The sequence below is a fragment of the Prionailurus viverrinus genome, chromosome A2 (assembly GCF_022837055.1).
Source record: "Prionailurus viverrinus isolate Anna chromosome A2, UM_Priviv_1.0, whole genome shotgun sequence".
NCBI lineage: Eukaryota > Metazoa > Chordata > Mammalia > Carnivora > Felidae > Prionailurus > Prionailurus viverrinus.
In genome coordinates this window covers 95,868,455-95,891,189 of record NC_062562.1, presented here as the reverse complement: position 1 = coordinate 95,891,189, position 22,735 = coordinate 95,868,455, and the positions used below count along the sequence as shown (strand labels likewise).

The following is a 22,735-nucleotide window of genomic DNA, read 5'->3' as shown; positions in this document are numbered from 1 at the left end:
GGGTTCAAGTATATTAAGAAAACCTGGCTTCACACAGATGTGTAGTTGGAAAAGGCAGGAATATTTTAATAACTTTTCCAGATAATTATTTTTTTTATAAGTTGTAGTATCTTAAAAGTTGCAGTCTAGAATCTGAAAGTATATCAATGAACTTTTTATATTACATGAAAATCTATTGTTTCGGCTTGTAGTTTGAATGAATGTTTTACCCAGGCATGATTTTGTAACATCATGCACTGGGCATCTGAAAATACTGGTTTAATGAATTATGCAAAGATTCTAATGTTGACACATCGTATACAAAATCCATTTGTTACTAAATTTTCCTCTGCAGAAAAGTCTCAAGAATTAGTAAGTTGTCAAGTTGATATAGTAGATTGTTCTCTAAAATTCTTAATTTTTATTTGAAACATTTAATATTTTATCATTGACAACAAATATTGCCAATGAATTTCTTTAAAAGCACAAACAGGCTGATTTAATTTTCAAGAAAATGTCTGTCAAATACCCAAATCTGAATGACTGGCACTCGGCAGTCATTCTTTCAAGCAAAAATGTTATTCCATGAAAGAAGTAGCTAAATACATGTCCTCAGTGGTTGAACTTTAATAAAATTAACGTTCACTATTTCATCAAGGACATTCTTAAGTGAAATAGATATTTTTTTTTTTTTTTAATTGCAAGTGCATGGCAGTGAGGAATAATGAATGACTCAGTCTGGTGCCCCTGCTTTGATTTGTGCTAAGGCCGGAGAAGCTTTATTTAGTATTGATTTTACTATCAGTGCAAATTCCAGCAGTTAAAATGCAAATAACAGTATTATTATAAGGAGCTTTGACTTTGCAGATACTCTGAACATGTGTTGGGGATACCCAGAGGGCCATGGACCACAGTTTGAGAACTGCTATGGTAGGTATTAGGATAAACCCAGAATATAAAAACAATTAAGGCATGATCCCTATTCTCACGTTTATCTTTTAACAGAGGAAACCTATAGAGATGATTACAACATAGCTTTAGAGATACAAGAAGTGGCAACACTGGGGGATGACTCATTAAAGACCAGCATGGAAGCAGAGACCTCGTAGAGTACTTTTGCAATGCAGACAAGCAATGATGAGGCCTGACCCAAGGTCAGTGGAGTGGAGACCTAAGGTGAGTGGAGAAACTTTCAAGGTGGTGGAATTATAGGATGTAGCGATTAACTATGAAGAATGAAGGAGGAGGGCAATGGGGTAGATAGCGATGCCCTTCCTACATATGCATTACAGGAGGGGCAGGTTGACAGCCGGGTGGGAGGAGATAATAAATTCAGTTTTGGGTTTATTGACAATGAGATGAATGTGAGGTCTCTAGAGGTGTTGACCAGGCAATTAGATATTTCTGCTCCTTCCCTGAAAGCCCTGCAGTTTTCTCATTCGCTGCTGTATCCCCAGTGCCTAGCTCTTAATGTTGACTGAATAAATACCTAAATACGGTCAGGAGCTCGTGAGAATAATATAAAAAAAATTAAGTTTGGTAGTCATTATATAAATGCTTATTTGAAACCACAGGAGTGGGTGGAGCAGTATGACGGTAGCTGTAGGACTGAACTCCCGCTTTAAATCTCTGGCGGCTCAACAGGCAAAAGTGGAGTTCTTGGGGAATGTTGCCTCAGACAGGTCGCGACGGCCTATAACACAGATTTATTTCGGAAACCTGTTTCTGGATAATCCAGACAACAACCAAGATTTGTTACCTTTATGCCGTATATTAATACCTGTCAGACTGGTTTTAACTGGGGTGGGGTGGGACTGACCTCATCGTCCCACCCTTCAGTGTGCAGAAGCAGTCTTTCAAAATTCCCCTTTTCCTGACTCCGTGGGCGGTCTCTCAGAGGCCTCCGCACCCCGGCCCTAAGCAGGATCAGGTGCAGCAGACCCGCGAGCCCGGGCGAGGGGCGGCGCCCAGGCCACCCGCCCAGCTGACGTGATGTATGCTGAGATCACCTCACGAGCGCGCGGTGCAATCATCGAGCGCCCTGCGGTCTCCGCCGTCTACTCGCAAACCTCGCTCTGAGATCCCTCCGCCCGCCCCCTCCCCGCACCGAATCGTGGCGCCCCGCACCCACGGCACGCAGGCTCAGGTTGTCTGAGGTTCCCAGAGGTAATCGCCTCCTAAACTCAAGTTCTCTTCTTTCTCTGTACCACCCATACCATAAGTGCTACTTGCTTTTTCAGGTCCTTTTTCCTGGCGTAAGGAGACCTCGGTGGTATGCAGGCTTACTTGAGAGGCGTGGCCAGCATCGGATCCCGCCTCGTTCTGTGACGCCAAGGGTGGTGCGCGTGGGAGCCACGGGTAGGGGTGGGACTCGGTTTAGTGGGAGAGCTGGGGGCCGGGGCCGTGTCCGGTCTCCCATCTGCCGGCTTCTCTCGCTCCGTGGATTCGGAGGAGCGGCCGCGACCTCGGCCTCCAGCGTCTCCAGCGAACTGTAGTGGATGCTGTGGCGGCCAGGATGCTGCTGCTGGGATTACTGCAGGCGGGCGGGTCGGTGTTGGGGCAGGCGATGGAGAGGGTGACCGGCGGCAACCTCCTATCCATGCTGCTAATCGCCTGCGCCTTCACGCTTGGCCTAGTCTACCTGTTCCGCCTTGCAGTCGGCCACCTGGTCCCCATGCCGCCCGGGGCGGTAAGTGCACCCCGGGGACCCGGGCGGGGGACGCAGCGACCGCTGTGGCCGAAGGGCGAGCCAGGCGACGACAGAGGCGGCCAAAGGGCTAGCAGGAGTGGTGACCACGGCCATGCTTGGCTGGGCGGTGGAAGCGGGCGCACTGGGGGCTGGGAGGTGGCCGCAACTCTGCTGCTGATGGTCGAGACTGCCTTGACCTTGCTAGCGTTGGTGCTGGGGGTCCGGCTGGCCAGGACCTCCAGGATCATAGTGGTGTTACAGACTTTGGCGGAGTCCCTACTGGGGATGGGATGCCCCTGGCAGCTTCGGTCCCTGTGGCGGTCGTCTTGATGACTGCGCCCTTGTGGGGTTCAATGTCCTGCGGCCTGTGATATTGCCCCTAATGGCGACTTAATATCAGTCTGAAGGGGGGAGTGTTTGGTAGGGTAAGAGTGACTGGATTGTCACTTCTTGTGCCAGTGAAGTATCGGTTTCTTTAATTTAGTGCCTTTATTGACCATTAGCTTCATACTTACCGAATATATTTGATGAATGCATCCTTAACCAACGAACACCAAGTAGCTTTTAAAACTGCCTTTTACAGTTTTACATTCCACTGCCTTTGTACAGTGGAATGTACGAACTAAAAGTTTTATGAAAGTGCCTTTTATAGTGAGTGCTAAAGCACCTGCTAGGACTGATCTACCCTCTCTTTAAAATCAATGGATGTGTTTTGTTTACTGATAAATGTAGCTTCTTAAACATTTCACTTTCTGTACACGTTACTGTTTGTCTTTTTCTATACCTTCTTTAGGTATAGAAAGAATCTGGGACTAAAATTGTGAGTGGTAGTGGTGAAGATGCTGTTGTTTGATTTTCCTGGTTTTTTTTTTTTTTTTTTTTTCCACTGCTGTTGGTTAAGAAAGTTGCCTAGAGCCACAAATAAATATTCTGGACAGTGTTCAGCATGTGCAGTTGCAATACCTTTGTGTTTGTCTAGTTATTTATCTTACATCACGTTCTGAGTTTCTGTTTACTATGGCCACTCCTAAGATATTTGCAGTTTAGCTGTTCTTAAGTTACTATTGATGCTTTATTTTTTATTTCATTTGTTTGGTCATGAACCTAAACTGGATTTCTCCTTTAGAATGAAATGTGAGTCCAAATTTTGTTTTCTCTTGCAGAAAAGTCCACCATACATTTTCTCTCCAATTCCATTCCTTGGACATGCCATAGCATTTGGGAAAAGTCCAATTGAATTCCTAGAAAATGCATATGAGAAGGTAAGTCTTCCAAATAATTACAGGAAAAGAAATTAGTGCTTTTCAAACTTTCTTTTAGATGGCAGAACATTAAAAAAAATTTGTGATCTTGTGCTTCTCCCCAGTATAGGAAACAGATTAAATTAGAGCTGCTCCTGTTTAAGAGCTGGAAGGGTCTTGGAGATCCTCTTAATCTCTTCCATGTCCTGGGTGATCTCTGAAACATCACCTGAGGGAACCTGTAGTTCTGGCAGCTATGGCCTAAAAACCACTAGCCTAAATTTTGTACTTACTGATCATAGTTAAAATTGATACTGATTGACCCTTATTTTTCTTAACCAGTCATCTGTGGGATTTTCTAACCTGCCTTAAATCTCTTCTGTGACTTCAGTTTTGTCTACTTAGGTGATGCCACGGCCACTCAGATCTTTGCCCTTCTAACAAGCTTTCCCGTGCTGATTCAACCATTTATTCCACAGGCCCACTTTGAATGGTTGTCACTCTTAATGGTTTCATTTCCACAGTATAAATTTAGACACTTTATTCTGAGACCATAACTTCTTTTCCCAGCTTGCCTGTACAGCTCCTTCCATTGTAACCATTCTTTGACCTCATTAGATCTTCTAGTCCATTGTCCCATTTACTTTCTCCTCATCTATTATTAGCCTCTTTACTTTCCTTCTTTTTCCAGTCTGGCACCATGGTCCACCATTTCAGTTACACTTTAGCCAATACCATACGTTTCCTTTTCATTTTACTTACATGGTAAAACCCCAACCTTGGAGGGAGGCTATTAGTCATTTTCTTCTTGCACCAGTTAGGAAGTTCCTTCCTAGCTTCATGATTCCCTACCTTGAATGAGCTTTGAACACTGCTCAACAGTCGTCGTATCATGCCAAAGTATGGTTGGCATACTTTGTGTTTGCCACAGTGACAGTTCAGACCTTCATTTTCTAAACTTCTGAATCTTCCTATCAAAGCAGATGATTTCGTCTCCTCTTTAAAGAGAGATGTATAACCATCCAAAGAGAACTCTCTCATGCTCCCACTTTGAAACATACATTCTCTTTTCTTCCTGTTACACTAATTATAAAACACTTACTTTGTGCCAATACTGAGTGCTTTAGATAGATTATTTCACTGAAGCTCCACAAATTCCTTTCAGGTATATCCATTTTATACATGATAACACTGAGAAACAGGTTATATAATTTGCTCTTGGGCTCCCTGCTGGTTAGTGGTGAAGCCAGGATTTATATATGGTCTGATTTCCAACTCTGTATGCTTTTAATAATAATAATAGTAATACAACACATGTAATGTTTACTACAGCCAACATACTCTTCTATAATATATTTATATCTGACATACACATCATGGATATAATCTGTATGTATATATATATATATGTATATATAATCTTGATAATAGTAGGAACTATCATTATTTCCATTTTATGGATGAGGGAAACTGAAGTACAGAGAAGTTAAATTCTCTGTCTGTAGGAGCAAGGTCACAACAGCTAATACTTGGAGGACCCTGGATGTGAACCCTGGTAGTCTGGCTCTAGAATCTTGGGCTCTAGCCTACTAGGTGCTGTCACCTTGGTTTTTATTTTGTTTCCTATTGGAAGTTAAAGTCTCAATCCATCTTTTGTCTCAGGAACATTATGCTGTTTTTCTTCTTTCTATAGTGACTTCTTCAACTGGATCTTTCCCATGTTCTCTGAAAAATTTTTCAAAGGTCAAAAGGACCAGAGCTTCTGTTGACCACTCAGTCTCCTCTCATGTCCTTCCCCCTTTAGCAAGTTTTCTGTACTTACTTTGTTTCCACATCTCCTGTTTACTTACTCTTCATACCACCCTTGATTAATGAGCTCCATTTCCTAATTCAATGAACTTGACTTCTCAGCTGTATTTGTCACTGGTAACCACAACTACTCCCTCCTCCTTAAATGTGGCTTCTCTCATTTTTTCCCCCTGCTTCTCTGACTGTGTCTTCTCTAACTCATTTGTGGGCTCATGCCTGGCCATTTACTGTTGGGGTTCATGTTGGTTTGGTCCTTGGTCTTTATTCTTTCCTAGGTGATCTCCTCTCTACCTGCAGCTTCAGTTACCAGCCATATATGGATGACACCCAAATTAATAAGCTCCAGACCTGGATGTTCACCTCTCACGTGATTCTTTTCTGAGATGTCTCAAAAGCATCAGAAATCCAATATTTCTAAAGTCTCACCCTTGGTTTTTCTCTCTCCAATCCTGGTTGTCCTGTTCTTTCTTTTCACCATTGTTCTGTTTTACAGTGAACTGAAGCCTATGATTCATTCTTGATACTTCCCTCTCCCTCTCTTAATCCATTTCCATCTGCAGATTCTCCAGAATAACTCCGTATACATTTGCTTCTATGGGCATTGTCCCACCATTAACCATGTGGCAAGTTTTCATCATCAGTTTCCTGTAATAGGCTCTAACTCGTCCTCTGGTATTCTTTCTGTTCTTGTTCCTCCCTCTTCTTCCTATAACAGCCAGAGGGACCTTTCTTTTTAAAATATGCATACATCAGTGTGTCTCTTGTATGCAGTTTAACATCTTCTATGGCTTTTCATTGCCTGTAAGGAAAAAACTGAATATGGCTTCTGAGACTCTGGTGTAGGCTCTGCAGACTATGCTCCTCTGTCCTTTCCTCCACTCTTTCTTTCAGGACCTTTGTGCATGTCTGGCCACTGTGCTAATTCCTCCTCATCCTTGGAGCCTCAGCTCAGGTGGTCTTTCCTCTCTTTGGTCTCCCTTGTATCAGTTCTTTTATCACAGAGATACTTACCTTCCAGTAGTACTTGTCACATTTGCAGTTTTACATTTGTTGATGTGATTATTTGATTTTAAGTGGTATCTTTTTCAGTAGATTAAGCGTCATGAGTCTGGAACAGTATTTTTGTTCACAATTATATCCTCAGAGCCTTGTCTTCAAAATAATCAGAAAACTGCAAGGGAAAGCATTTAACACTCAACCAGATTAACAAAGAATTAAAAATGAAATCATTTAGTGTTGGTGAGATAGTAGTAAAAACGGGTAACTAAATAAACTTCCGATGTCTTTACACAGCAAATACTATATAACTTGTATAATAATATAAAGGTCATAACCTTTGGTGACTCCTATAAACTTTTCTTTAACCAATGGGAAAAAAAATCTATATTCTCAGAGATACTCATTGCAGAAATATCCATAAGAAATGAAAAAACTGACACATCACCCATTTGTCCAATAATGAAAGAATAATTATTAAAATTATGTTTGTGTAAAGGATAGTAAATATTTTCAGTATAAACTGAAAAAAATGAAAAATTTATTCATATTTCATTTGGAACTGGATGAATAAAATTATAAATCTGCACAAAGACTGGGTGAATAACTGCATTAAGGCTTATGCACGTTTTAATTTTCAAAAGTGAAGAGGTTAGTATTTCTTTAGTGCTCCATATTTTTTAGCATCATCACTAAGGCTGCTTTTCTTTCTTTAGTATGGACCTGTATTTAGCTTTACCATGGTGGGCAAGACATTTACTTACCTTCTGGGGAGTGATGCTGCTGCACTGCTTTTTAATAGTAAAAATGAAGACCTGAATGCAGAAGATGTCTACAGTCGCCTGACAACACCTGTGTTTGGGAAGGGAGTTGCATATGATGTCCCTAATCCAGTAGGTGATGCTCTTCTCGCCAAGAAAGACATATCTATAATATAATGTTATAGGTAGTAGTGTAATATTGTACATGGAAAATGTGGAGACAATTCATTCCTTGGTTCAAAAATCTGAAGCATGAGACATTCAAAAGACAAAAACCCCTAGGTAACTGACAAAGAATGGGTATTTGTTTTGTAGTTGCAGGCATGGGCTAAGCAATTTTGAATGGTTTCCTGCACAGAGAAATACAACCAATGATAACAGTGCATTGGAATTTGAGTCCATTGGGTGACAAGAAAATCCCATTTTTTAATCAGAAGGTCCTTCTGCCATCCCACTCCTCTGAAATTCTAGCATAAGAGCTTGTTTTGAGCTAGAGATTGTTGGCTTTAGAAGTTTGGTTTCTTTCCTCCTCCTAAAGTCCAGTATTAAAGTGTTGCAAGTTGATACAAAAAACACAAATGAGATCATTGGCTCAATTGCTTGGTGTGGGCTCTGGCTGAGATCCTACCACACGTTACCTAGTATCCCAGTGCAGCAGTTAGGAGTCAACATCAAGTGTTATTTCTGGGGATGGGGGTGGGTGGGGGAAGCTGTGGGGGAATGAATGGCTCCTCAAGGCCAAAAGCAAGAGCCCTGGAAAACCCCTGTGGTCAAATATATCTATTTTTTTCATACTGCTGATCAGATTCTTAAAATAGAAATGTCCCAATGGTTTAAAACCATTGGCTGTCTTAGGGTGAGTTTATTTTAGTCAGACTATATTAAATCATAATTAAACTTCTGGAAGGTAGTGAAAGGAACGATACTTGTTTGGGAATAGAATGGGAGAATATGTGAAGTAGGATAAAAATGATATCAAAGTGTAATGAACCTTTGGGAGATGCTGTTGGTGTCTGGGTTGGTTTGGAATACCAGAAGATAACAGGATAGGAAAGGTAAGCCCTGGAGTGAGGAGTGGCAAAATGTGTATGTAGGAAGGAAGGCGGAGGTGGGGTTCCTAATTTATTGTTAGTCTAGGGCCCATGCACCAGGTATTTCTCCACACATTACTTCAGATCCATGTAAACGCGCTAAGTTTCCCATGTCTGATGTAGTTTAAAAAAAAATCCTTTTATTTTTTTAATCTTTTTTCAGAATATTGTTTTCTTTGTGTGTTACAGAGTTCTTATAATAGCCTAAATGAATCTTGTGACAAAACAAAATTGTGTTTTAATGCTTGGTATTATATCGTTAATATTTTTAAGGTGTTTTTGGAGCAGAAGAAAATGTTAAAAAGTGGCCTTAACATAGCCCACTTTAGACAGCACGTTTCTATAATTGAAAAAGAAACAAAGGAATACTTTCAAAGTTGGGGAGAAAGTGGAGAAAAAAGTAAGCAAATGTTTTGGTTTTGCATTTATCCTAATATTTCTACTTTTTTATGACTAGAAACATAAGAATATATGGTATGTATAAAAAAACAAACTCCAGCATTTGTGAAACCTCCTTAGATTTAATGGCAAGAACATGTTTTGATAACCATAGAGTTAAAAAGACCCAAGAGGATGTGATTTTACCACTCATTTAGCAAAACTTTTAAAATGGGTTAACTAACATGCAGGTTATTCAGCTCATTTGTACAAATAATATAAAAATCGTTTTTTAAGGTTAAAATAAACTGAATGTAAAACTTTTTGCAAGGTCATTTTAAGACAATAAAATAACTTTTTTTTTTCACCCCAGTGGGCAAGTAAAAATCTAAGCGATTTAGTTTTGTATATAATACCTTATTTATTTAATATTGTATGAGAATGATTTAATTCATGAAAAAAGTAAATTTAAATACATAGGTTTATTTTACCACCAAATGTATTATATGCTCTCTTGCGTTATGTACAAGTATACGGAGTATAATTTGACATTCTTTGGATATTTGTATGAATCCATTCTGTAAATGGGACAATAAGTGTTCCTTTCAGAGAAAATTGCCATGCCCAAAGCAGGAAGCAACATCTGCCTACAGAGCATCAAGACCTCTTCTTAGGTCCCCATGTTTTTTCTGGGCATGGTCTTCAGTTTCTATAAAAGGTCCAGAAACTTGATTTTATTTTTAATACACCTAAAGTTGATGTGATCTGTTTCTAACCATATAACAAGCTGATGTATAAACTAGAATACCAACTTAATGAATACAAGTGCGACAAAGTTGTAGCACTGAGAACACCAGAATTTGCCTAACTTCATTGGCAAATCTCATTGGAAAGCCAGGTGATAACTGGAAGTTCATTTGGTACATGTGGAATTAAAGAGCAAGGCGCAACTGGGTAATTTTTAGGACGTTTAAATGTCATCCAAACATGCTTGCCTACATTGGTCTAAAATTTGGGATATACCAATTGGTGATTAGTTACAGTTTTCTTTCATATACGGTCAAGACTTCAAATTGTCCTGATTTTCGTGCTTTTGACCTGGGAAATAACCCATTCTTCCGTCTTTGGACTGCTGTTCTTTGGGAAGCATCTCCGATGCACTAAATAACCTTTTGCTGCTTTTGTTACACTGCGACCTGGAACTCCTGCAACTATATTCGTTTTTGTCTTCAATTTATCTTTTCAAGTTGAAGAGTCATGAGTGAGGTTTAAAGATGTCTTTGTGGCCCCTGTTTTGGCCACTTGGGAGTGCTTCCCATCATGAGTTTCTTGCCTCTCTTTGTTGTGTCCACATGTCTGTCTGTAGGCTTTTTTTGATGATATGAACAGGAAGGATCTTTGGTTTTTGTTCTTAATTTTCCTTTTTAATACTTTCATATCTCTAAGAAAACAGAATATTTCAAAAGAATATTTGGTAATAGAACGGGAATGATCTTTTTTCCTCTAGATTTGTTTGAAGCTCTTTCTGAGCTCATAATTTTAACAGCTAGCCATTGTTTGCATGGAAAGGAAATCAGAAGTCAACTCAATGAGAAAGTGGCACAACTGTATGCAGATTTGGATGGAGGTTTCAGCCATGCAGCCTGGCTGCTACCAGGTTGGCTCCCTTTGCCGAGTTTCAGGTATGGATAAAAAAAACTATGCTTGCTTATTTCACTGTAGAACTGCTGTAATGTCAGTATACTTTATGTTAACAAAGATAAAAAATAAAAGAGACAAATTAGGGGAGATTATGAGCCCCCATTCTTCTATAAGAATTCAAGACAGGTTTTCTGTATATAGGTGAGCTCACTGAAGATAAGTTTCAGTTTATTAAAGCAGTGATTTGTTGTCCAACTGTTCTAATATTTTAAAACCTACTTATCGCACATATTCCTTGTAGTCAGGAAAGTCTCTCAACTCTATCTGAAGGTGATACACCCCTCTATGCACTTATTTGAAAATATTTGACTGTTTTTATAGTATATTGTGAAATATCTTTCTTTTGAAGTATTAGTGGCTTTCTTTAATTTTGTCTGTCTTCTTACAACTATACTGTGATTTCCTTAAGGGCAGGGACCATCTGATACAAAGAAATACTGCTTATAGGACTTGACATACAGCTTGTGTATCAGTGGGCTCTCTGTACCTGTTGATTCACTGCTGTTCAGGTGAGAGATGGAGAGGAGTTAAGTTGGTACTCCCTTTTCCTTCTGCTACTTCTATATAGTTACAGGATAAAGAGGGGAAGAAAAAAGGGAAACCAGGAGGGTTTCTCTGGAATTCTTTAGAACTCGTAATACTTTATAAGGAGCTTTGCAGTTTTCAGAATTCTTTCATGCATAGCCTGTAATGGATTCTCCAGAAATGTGCATCAAGTCTGTTTTACCTCTTCTGCCTCCTGGATGAAGTCAGAAATTCCTGAGCTTGGTACAATAGACCTTTCACACTTCAGCCCAGTCTTTCTCGGTCTTACCTGAACCAACTGATTTAACCAAATTATTCCATTGCTTTTCTTAAACAGGCCTTACGTTTTTCGTGGTACTGCTGTGTTCATTTTGGTAAACTTCTTCTGCCCACATTATCTCAGTTGATCCTCAGTGACAGTCTTACAAACAAAGCAGGGCAGCAATTTTTATTAGAAGACTTGGTTACAAAGGGGCTAGGTAGTCAGATTGCCTGGTTTTAAATTTCAGCTGCATTGCTTTCTGGCTCTAGTGACCTCATGCAGTTACCTGTGAATTGAGGATAATAGCATCTACCTCACAGGAGGTCAAAGTGGGTAATTCATGTAAAACACTTAGAGTACCTGTTACCCAGTGAGTGCCCTACTTTAAAGGTAAGATTTGGGGAGCTGAAGTTTGTTTTGTGACTCTACTAGTGTTTTTGCCCCTTACAAAACATGTGGTCTCAGAAAATAAAAAGAATCAAATCCTATATGCTATAGTCATGTTCTAAATCCTAGATTTTATATAATCCTAAATAAATCTTAAGTTTATTCAAATCCTGAATCCTACAGAAAAACCAGAATGACTATCTTTTTCAAGAATTAATTTGGTCAAAATTGGAATTTTAATTAATTTCATTAATTTAAAGGATTATTCTGTTAAACCAGAAATGGATTCTACAGGAATAATAACAAGTCTTATGTTAGACCTTCATTAGAACACAGGTGGTGGTATGTTAATAGTCAGGGTCACATATGTAAAGACACCTTTCTTGCCTTTAAGGACCCTGGACATTTCTAACAGTATAAGAATTTTATGGCTTTTTTTTTTTTCTCTTGGTTCTGATTTTTTGTCGATTATTATAGAGTTATTCAAGTTAGTTAAATAAGGTTATTTTCAAAATGAACTGATGCCAGAAAGTACTTTTTAGTCATTTTCATCTTTGAATTGCAGACGCAGGGACAGAGCTCATCGAGAGATCAAGAATATTTTCTATAAAGCAATCCAGAAACGCAGACAGTCAGAAGAAAAACTTGATGACATTCTCCAAACTTTACTAGATTCTACTTACAAGTAAGAGCTCTTTTAGCATGTGTCAGGCTAATGCAGGAAATTACACATTACAACATAGTTAAATAATTACAATTAAAAAGTAATGATGCTGACAGAATTAGTAGCTGTGACCCTTGGACTTTTTCAATGGATGAGACATAAAATACTGGGAACCTATGCCTTAGTGAAGTCCCAAGTGACTGTGCATGGGAAAAAGTTTGCTGATAAACTGCAGGGAAGTATTTTGTAATCAAAATCCTGTTTGTCTTTGGTCTGTCTCTTTTCCCTAAAGGGGGAAAAATTCTCACTTGTGATGGGCAAATGCAAGAGACTATTATACCTGAAAAATGTATTCACCATGACCCTTTATTTAAATGTTGACAAGGGGCACCTGGGTGTCTCACTCGGTTAAGCTTCTGACTCTTGATTTTGGCTCAGGTCATGATCTCACAGTCATGGGATAGAGCCCCCTTTTGGGCTCTGCGCTGGGCATGGAGCTTGCTCCTGCTTAAGATTCTCTCTCCCTCTCCTCTCTGCCTCTCTTCCCCGCTTGCACTCTCTCTCTCTCTCTCTCTCTCTCTCTCTCAGAATAAATACATAAACATAATAAATAAATGTTGAGGCCTGAAATGGGTCTGCCACAATGGTAAATTTGTGTTTGTGATTCACTCTATAGGGATGGGCGTCCTCTGACAGATGATGAAGTGGCAGGCATGCTTATTGGACTGCTCTTGGCAGGGCAGCATACATCTTCAACTACGAGTGCCTGGATGGGCTTCTTTTTGGCCAGAGACAAAACACTTCAAGAAAAATGCTATTTAGAACAGAAGACAGTCTGCGGAGAAGATCTGCCTCCTTTAACTTACGATCAGGTTTGTGGATTTTTAATTTCATTGCTGCCTTATGACTTTGAGTATCTAATGAGTGGCTGATTTTTAGAGGGGACAATTTGAGATCTTCTATTTACTGTAAATTAAATTAGCTTCTTTATTTTTAGAAAACTCCCCATAGCCCTCCCTGAAATGTCTTAATGTTGGATCCAGTTTGCTAGTATTTTGTTGAGTAATTTAGCATCTATTCATAAGGGATATTGATGTGTAGTTTTATTTTTGGGTGTATAGTTTTATCATGACGTCTTTGACAGGTTTTGATATCAGAGTAATGCTGGTCTAATAGAATAAGTTTGTAAGTGTTCCCTCTTTTATTTTTTTTGGAAGAGTTTATGAAGGATTGGTATTAATTCTTTCTTATGTGTCTGGTTAGAATTCACCAGTGAAGCCATCTCAGTCTGCTTGTCTTTGTGGGAAGTTGTTTGATGATTTGTTATAGATCATGTGTTCTGTTTCATCCTGAGTCTTTGGTTTATGTCTTTCTAGGAATTTGTCCATTTCATCTAGGTTACCTAATTTATTGGCTTAAAATTGTTATAGTATTCTCTTACAATCCTTTTTATTTCTGTAAAGTCAGCAGTGATGTCTCCTTTTTCATTCCTGATTTAATAACTTTTTTTTTTAATGTTTATTTATTTTTTTGAGACAGAGACAGAGCATGAATGTGGGAGGGTCAGAGAGAGGGAGACACAGAATCTGAAACAGACTCTAGGCTCTGAGCAGTCAGCACAGAGCCCGACGTGGGGCTCGAACTCATGGACCGCGAGATCATGACCTGAGCCGAAGTCGGCCGCTTAACCGACTGAGCCACCCAGGCGCCCCAATAACTTTTAAAACAATATCTTAATTGATTCATAACTTACATACCATAGAATCTATTTAGAGTGTACAATGTAGTGTTTTTTTGGTATAGTCAGAATTGTGATGGTATCACAATTTTAGAACACTTAAATCACTTCCAAAAGAAAGCTGGTACCCATTAGCAGTCATGCTCCATTTCTCCTGCCTCTGGCAACCAGTAATCTTTTTGTGTCTATATGGATTTGCCTTATCTGGACATTTCCTACAAATGGGACTGGCTTCTTTTGCTTGGCATGTTTCCAAGTTTCATCCATGTTGTAGCATGTATCAGTACTTTGGCCTTTTTTATTGCCAAGTTATATTCCATTGTATGGATATCCCACGTTTATCTATTCATCAGTTGATGGACATTTAGGTTGTTTCCATCTTTTGGCTATTATGAATAATGCCGCTCCAAACATTTAATCACAGGTTTTGAAAAAGCTGACATTGATGATTTTTGCTAGTGTTTTCACTTTTTTAGATAAGTAAATTTTTGCAGGTCCTTACTATGCCATTCTTCAGGGTGATTACCTCTCCTGTGGGTGTCTTGCCTCCTTTCTCTTGTTGACTGTGGTTAGTAATAGAACAAGATAATCTCAGCTACTGAACTAGTTACTTCTGTACTTCTACCAGAAGTTAAACTATCTTATAATAACCCAGAAGTTTAAATAATATTGCATACTATTGAAGTAAGTTAAAATTTGTAAAACTCAGGAAATGATTTCCTTTTTTAGCTCAAGGATCTAAATGTACTTGATCGCTGTATAAAAGAAACATTAAGACTTCGACCTCCTATAATGACTATGATGAGAATGGCCAAAACCCCTCAGGTAAGTCTCTTGGTTAGATTTCCCCTTTCGTGTGTCCAGTTTGTATTTATCAAAAAGAAGAAATATTATAATAGCAAAGAGAATTTTTCTAATTAAGAAAGAATAATCATTTCTGTGTAATTTCAATTTTATGTATTCTAACTCTTGATATATAATTATATATTCAATTTATACAGATATTTTTATATAAATAATTGCAGAATATATACATTCTAATCTGTTCCCTGCATTTTTACTTAACAATTAGGGTTTTTAAAATGGTAATATATTTTTTCTTGGTTTAAAAAAAAACATGTTAAAGAAAATTCTGACAGTATGGAAGAATATGAATTGGATTATGAAAGGCTCCTTGAAATCCCTCTGCTACCTCTGAGGCGTTTATAGCTTCTTTTAATTTCCAGCCCCATTTTGGGTCACTTGGAAGTCATCTTGAGTTAAAATAATTTTCAGCTGGCCTGTCATCTAGCTAGTTTTTAAATATAAGTATAGCTCATGTGGGTTAATGCTTTATTACACTGTGGTCTGGTTATTTGGTAAAATATTGTTATATTTTCTAAGGAAATGTGTTGCTTTCATTTGTAGACTGTGGCAGGGTATACCATTCCTCCAGGACATCAGGTGTGTGTTTCTCCTACTGTCAATCAAAGACTTAAAGACTCATGGGTAGAACGCCTGGACTTTAATCCTGATCGCTACTTACAGGACAATCCAGCATCAGGAGAGAAGTTTGCCTATGTGCCATTTGGAGCTGGTGAGATACCATTTTACATTTGGAATTTTTGTTCTGAGAATGTGTTGATGTTTGTCAAAATAACCCATGTGAATTTTATTTACAAATACCTTTTCCTTTCCTCATACGGACATTCCTGTAAACATTTGTATGAGTATAATCTTTGCCAAGTTAGAAAAAGTACTTTATTTGTACTAAAGGAAATAGTTTTATGAATTTTTACACAATGCTCTTTTACCTTTTAACCAATTTAGTTTTATCAGGGTTAATTTTGATAGTTCACTCTCTTTTCCCTTAAAATAGTATTTAAAGCTCTTTATGAGTTGTTTTAAAGAATTTTTTTTTTTTTGAACGTTTATTTATTTTTGGGACAGAGACAGAGCATGAACGAGGGAGGGGCAGAGAGAGAGGGAGACACAGAATCGGAAACAGGCTCCAGGCTCCGAGCCATCAGCCCAGAGCCTGACGAGGGGCTCGAACTCACGGACCACGAGATCGTGACCTGGCTGAAGTCGGACGCTATGAGTTGTTTTAAAGAGCCACTGGAATTAGCACACCATTCAGGCAGTTATTTCAGATTAAATATTACAGCTTACTAGTGTTTGTTTCAGAAAAGAGTAAAAGCAGTCTTTTTTAAATTGAAAATTTTCTGGATTGTTAGTTAACTTTTTGGTTCTCTGCCTGTATCCTTAAGATAAAATGGTCTTTAAATTTGGGCAGGTTGTGCATAGGTTTGCAAACATACATTTGAAAACGTACGTTTTCAGTTAATACCCTTATATTATCCAGGCAGACTCTTGTTCCTGCAGTAGTTTCCCATTTCACTGGTACTGTGCAGATTAAACTGTATTCTAGGACTTCTTGTTCAGTCTTTCCAGAGATTTTAAGTGGTGTGACCTTTTTGTCATTGGTCACACTTTTTCCATATGTAAAGGAAAGTATAAAGTCCTTTAGGAACTTCAGATCTTATTATCTTATAAACATATTTAATAATATGGTATACAAAATCTCATATGAAAAAGTCATAGATTATTCAATTACCTGGCTTCCACTTGAACTTATTTAGGTAACAGGTGGCTCAGTTACCTTCTATGGTAGCTCACTTAGTTTTTTAGACAGCTCCCATTTTTAATTTTTTTTTTTTTTAATGTTTATTTATTTTTGAGACAGAGACAGAGCATGAACGGGGGAGGGGCAGAGAGGGAGACACAGAACCGGAAGCAGGCTCCAGGCTCTGAGCCATCAGCCCAGAGCCCGACGCGGGGTTCGAACTCATGGTCCATGAGATTGTGACGCTCACCCAGGTGCCCCAGACAGCTCCCATTTTTAAAAATTTGTATTAGAGCTATAATCTGGGGGCACCTGGCTGCCTCAGTCAGTAAAGCATGCGACTCGGTCTCAGGGTTGGGAGTTCAAACCCCACATTGGGTGTGGAGCTTACTTTAAAAAAAAAAACAAAAAACTGCCATCTGTTTCAACATCCCATTTACAGTCCTAATTGTGTTCTCTGAAGCTGTATTATGTATCTCTGAGCTATCTGAATGTAGATCTAATGTTCCTTCAAATCTTTCATCATTGTGTTAGTTTCCTAGGGCTACTATACCTCCCACAAACTGGATGACTTAAAAGACATTTAGAGGCACCTGGGTGGCTCAATCGGTTAAGTGTCTGACTCTTGGTTTCGACTCAGATCATGCTCTCAAGGTTCATGAGTTCCAGCCCCACATCAGGCTCCACACTGACAGTGCAGAGCCTGCTTGGTATTCTGTCTGCCCCTCCGCTGCTCATGCTCTAAAAAATAAACTTAAAAAAAAATGGACACTTATTCTCCATTTCTGGAAACTGGAAGTCTGAAATTAAGGCATTGGCAAGGCCTTGCTCTCTCTGAAGGCTCTAGGGGAGTGTCTTTCCTTGCTTGTTCCTAGCTTTCACTGGCTCTTACAGTCTTTGGCATTCCTTGGCTTGTAGCTACATCACTCCAGTCACTGCCTCTGATTTCACATGGCCTTCTGCCCTTCGGGTGTCTGTCTTTGCATTGCTTTCTTTTGAAAGACACCAGCCTTGGATTTCAGGCTTACTCTAACCAAGTTTGACTTCATCTTAACTCATTATATCTGCAAAGTCTGATTTCCAAATAAGGTTACTTTAGAAATTCTGAGTGGCTGTGAATTTGGGGGGGACACGGTTCTACCCCATATGATTGTGTTAAGAATGTCCAATTTCTTCAATCATTCCTTTACTTTGTAATTTTTTCTGTGTTGGTGCGTATAGCATGTAGCTTACTCATTTTCATATTACGTTTTGTGAAATTACCCATTTTTCTGTTAATTCATAGGACACTTCTAGTTTGCAACTATTAAAAATAATCTTTTGGTGGTGCCTGGGTGGCTAAGTGGGTTAAGTGTCTGACCCTTGATTTGGCGCAAGTCATGATCTCACAGTTGTGAGGCAGAGCCCTGTATCAGGATCCAAGCTGACAGCGCAGAGCCTGCTTGGGATTCCTTCTCTCTCTAAAGCCAGGGGCACCTCGGTGGTTAAGCATCCAACTTCAGCTCAGGTCATGATTTCACAGTCATGGGATAGAGCTCCCAATCAGGCTCCATGCAGGATGTGGAGCCTGCTTTAGATTCTTTCCCTCTGTCTGCCCCTCCCCTCCTCTTTCTCTCTCAAAAATAAATAAATAAAAATAATCCCTTAACCAGTCTCCCTGTAAGCCAAGCCTCTCCTTAGTTGTTGTATTTGAATATGGAATGGTTTGTAAACACCCTTCTTAAATATGGCTCCTAGAAGTAAGTGCATTAATGGACCACACTAGTGCTGTGCTAATGATAAGCATTTTATGTTAGCTTTTTTCTCTGTTTAATCTTCACAATCACACTGAGGAAGGGACTATTTTATTCACTTTTCAGAAATGGAAACTAAGGCTTAGCAAGGCTTTTCTCAAATTCCAGTAATTTAGCTTTATCTTTTTCTGCTCCCTGAAAAACCATCTTTGTTGTTGAGTTTACTACTTTATGAGGTTTTGATGGGCAGGAGAGATTGCAAGGCATTATTCTTTCTGGCTTAAATATTTCTGATACCATCTTTTATGAAGTTTGTCTCTCTGGCTTTTATATATAAACTTTTAAAAATACACAAATTATATTTTCTATTATTAAAATTTCCCCACCATTTTAGTAAGAAATTTCAAAGTCAGAAGAATTTTTTAGTGAACATTTGTATACCCATTATCTAGATTCTGCCATTCATATTTTACTTATCACATATCTGCCCATCTATCAATCCATTTACTTTTTAGGTGTATTTCAAAGTAAACTGTACACATCAGTGTACATCTCCCTGAATTTTTCAGTGAGTATATAATTTGCAGTTCAAAAATTTAATTTTGTTAAGTTTCACAGTGAAATAATAATGTTGAGTTTTCACACATGAATAACCTCAATTAAATCTAGTTTATCGATTTTTAAAATTGTTACTGCTTTCTGGTCCTGTCTAAAAACCTTTGGCCCCCAGTCATGAAGACATTCTCCTGTTCTTCCCTATTAAAATTTGATGGTTCTATTCAAGTCACATCGGGGTTACCCCAAACCAAAAATAATAATTAAAAAATTGACGGTTTTAGTATTTATGTTTACGTCTATGATCCATCTGGAATTAGTTTTTGAGTATAGTGTGAGACAGGAATTGAGGTTTTGTTTTTGTTTTTTTTAATGTTAGATATCTAGTTATTCCAGCACTATGTTGAAAATACTTTCTTTTCTTCATTGACTTGCTTTATTTAGTGCCTTTGTTGATAATGAAATAACCCTAAAAGTATGTCTTGGCTCTTTGCTGTATTCCACTGATCTGTAGGTGGAGCCCTATCCGGGACCAAATTGCTGTGAAAGGGAAAATCCAATTTCTACTCCAACTCTCAGAACACTTTATTGACATTTCTGGTCACCAAATGTGTGGTGGTTTTCCCACACCAATTCTCTGTGGACACCCACTGGGTGTTTGACAATTTAGCTCGGTTCTGACACTATCCACCTGGGGTTACCACAGACCCCAATGGTTAAGGGCTTAGTCCCATACCAACTGCAAGTCCAGGTTGCTGCCTGTTTTTCTGAGTAGTCGGCTGTAAACCAGAGGTTTTCTGGATCCCCACCTTGGAGTTCCACAGTTTCTTAAAATGGCTCACAGAACTCAGAAAAGTTTATTTACTGGATTAACAGTTTCTTACAAAGGGAGGATGCAACTCAGGAACAGCTAATTGAAGAGATGCTTAAGACAAGGTATGGGGGAAGGGGCCCAGAACTACCATGTCCTCTGGGCACACCACACTCCTGGCATCTCCACATGGTCACCAACCTGGAAAGCTTTCTGAACACTACCTATCCATCCTTCCATACGATAGGGATTTTGTGAAGGCTTCATTATGTAGGCATGATTGATTAAATCATCAGTCATTGGTGATTAATTCAACCTTCAGTCCCTCTCCATCCTAGAGGTCAGAGGGTGGGGCTAAAAGTTCTAACTTTCTAATCACTAGGTTGGTTTCCCTGGCAGCTGGGCCCCACTCTGAGGGGATTTCCAAAAGTCTCATTAACAAACTCAAGGGTGGTTGACATGGGCCTGTTTTGAATAAAACGTCCTCTTCTTTTATTGCTCTTTTCACTTAAATTCCAAGATGTTTGAGGAACTCTCTGGCAAGAATGGGAGGAAGAACAAATACCTATTTATTACAGATCAACATCACAGTTGTTGCACCTTTAGTATTGAAATCAGGTTTGAAGTTTTAAGTCTTCTAACTTGGTTTTCTTTTTTTTCCCAAAGACTGCTTTGGTATCCTAGGTCCTCCTTTGCATTTCTATATGCATTTTCTTAAAAGTTTTTATTTGAATCTAGTTAGTTAACATACAGTATAATATTAGTTTCAGGTGTATAATAGAGATTCAGCAATTCCATACATCACTTGATGCTCATCACAAGTGCCCTCCTTAATCCCCATCATCGATTTCCCCCATCCACCCACCCACCTCCCCTCTGGTAACCATGTTTGTTCTCTACAGTTAAGAGTCTGTTTCTTTAAATGCTTATTTTTGAGAGCGCACACAAGCAGAAGAGGGGGCCGGGGGTGGGGGGTGTAGGGACAGAGGATCCGTGCTGACTGTAGACAGCTGAGTGCTGGGCTCAAAACTGCGTGATCATGACCCAAAGTTGAATGCTTAACTGACTGAGCCACCCAGGTGCCCCAAGTGTCTGTTTCTTGGTTTGTCCCCTCTCTTTTCCTGTTTGCTTGTTTTCTTACATCCCACATGTGAAATCATATGGTATTTGTCTCTCTCTGACTTATTTTACTTAGCATAATACTAACTTCTATCCATGCCATTGCAAACAGGAAGATTTCATTTTTTACAGCTGATATTCCATTGTGTGTGTGTGTGTGTGTGTGTGTGTGTGTGTGTGTGTATGTACACACATACACCACATCTTTATCTATTGATAAAGTTGATGGATACTTGAACTGTTTCCATAATTTGCTGCTGTAAACATTGGGATGCATGTATCCCTTCAAATTAGTATTTGTGTCGATATGCATTTTAGAATCAACAGTTTTTACATGTATTGACATTTTACATTTTGATCTTGATAGGTGTTGCTATTTGGGGATTATTAAATCCCTTTTTCTTATTTTGAAAGATTTGAGGGTTTTTGTTTTTTTTTTGAAGATTTCATTTTAAGTAATCTCTACATCCACTGTGGGGCTCAAACTTAAGAGTCACTTGCTTTACCAACTGAGCCAGCACAGTGCCCTGGCATTGAAAGTTTTGAAGGGTTCATATTGATTTTAACTAGGGCTCTCTTGGGACAGAAGCTAAGAATATTCTAGATTTCAGTCCTTACATATAAACTTGGATAGATGTGACATTTCAAAAACTAATTGGAAGAGTCCTTATATAATTATCCACGTGTTGTTTCCCCTAAAAACAAATGTTGAAAATCTGGGATTTTTTTTTAATCACTCCAGGTGAAAAGAATTTCAACTGATTCTTATGAAGACTTTCTTTTTTTTAATAGGGCGTCATCGTTGTATTGGGGAGAATTTTGCTTATGTTCAAATCAAGACAATTTGGTCCACTATGCTTCGTTTATATGAATTTGATCTCATTGATGGATATTTTCCCACTGTGAATTATACAACCATGATTCACACCCCTGAAAACCCAGTTATCCGATACAAACGAAGATCAAAATGAAAAAGGCTGCAAGGAACTAATATGTGGAACATCACTGTAAACTGCAAAAAGCATTTGAAGTGAATGAAGTTTACGAAACAACTTGTGGTATATTCTTTGTAATTTTAAAAAGCTTAACTTATGGTTTTTATATTTTCTTAACTGAATGGTTACATCAAATCTGATGGCATTTGAGGTATTTCCTAATAGTTTTATGATGGGTATATACTGTAGATGCTTTATTTAAGAAAATCAAGTTCATTAATAAGGAATTAGGGGGATCTTGGTAATTGACAGACTCTAAACATAGTTTCTAGATATTAAATTTAACAACAAAAATAGCTCTTGGCAAATAAGTTCAGGGTATTCAAATCATGATCTATAAGTATAAATGCCTAGGGAGATTTCTTAGAAACCTTAGGTTATTTATTTACTCGGTAATGTTTGTGTGTGTGAGTGAAGATGAGTGGGTAGGGAAGAAACTCACATTTAAAGCCTTGGATAAAAGAGAATCCCATCAGTTGTTTTGGTATGATGATACCCAGCAAAGATGGAGCTATGCTGTAGTTGAATGTCCTTTGAAATTTTAACTGGAAGTATTGTCTCCAGGAAATTGAGACTTAACAGTGACTTAATAATACTAAAGACTGCACATGTATCTTGATCTAATTAAATATTACAGATAAATTTGTATCTGGTTCCACATAGTCACATGTGTGTGAAAGCCCAAAATAAAGTCCT

The 22,735-nt window shown here is 38.6% G+C and overlaps 1 protein-coding gene across 4 annotated transcripts; it reads left to right on the top strand.

Annotated features, from left to right (window-relative positions):
* Positions 1 to 1,027: 1,027 nt before the first annotated feature.
* On the top strand, positions 1,028 to 22,096 carry LOC125150647 (lanosterol 14-alpha demethylase). 4 transcript variants are annotated; one of them, XM_047830802.1, is made up of 10 exons: positions 1,028 to 1,155; positions 3,832 to 3,930; positions 7,431 to 7,607; positions 8,840 to 8,966; positions 10,452 to 10,626; positions 12,385 to 12,504; positions 13,160 to 13,355; positions 14,951 to 15,046; positions 15,629 to 15,797; positions 21,837 to 22,096. In XM_047830802.1, the coding sequence occupies exons 1-10, from the start codon at positions 1,114 to 1,116 to the stop codon at positions 22,013 to 22,015; spliced, it is 1,380 nt and encodes a 459-aa protein (XP_047686758.1). In that variant the 5' UTR covers positions 1,028 to 1,113; the 3' UTR covers positions 22,016 to 22,096. The 4 variants fall into 4 exon arrangements, with proteins under 4 accessions (XP_047686758.1, XP_047686773.1, XP_047686765.1 ...); XM_047830817.1 differs by lacking the exon at positions 1,028 to 1,155 and adding an exon at positions 1,920 to 2,145; XM_047830809.1 differs by lacking the exon at positions 1,028 to 1,155 and adding an exon at positions 2,240 to 2,337.
* The last annotated feature ends 639 nt before the right edge of the window (positions 22,097 to 22,735 follow it).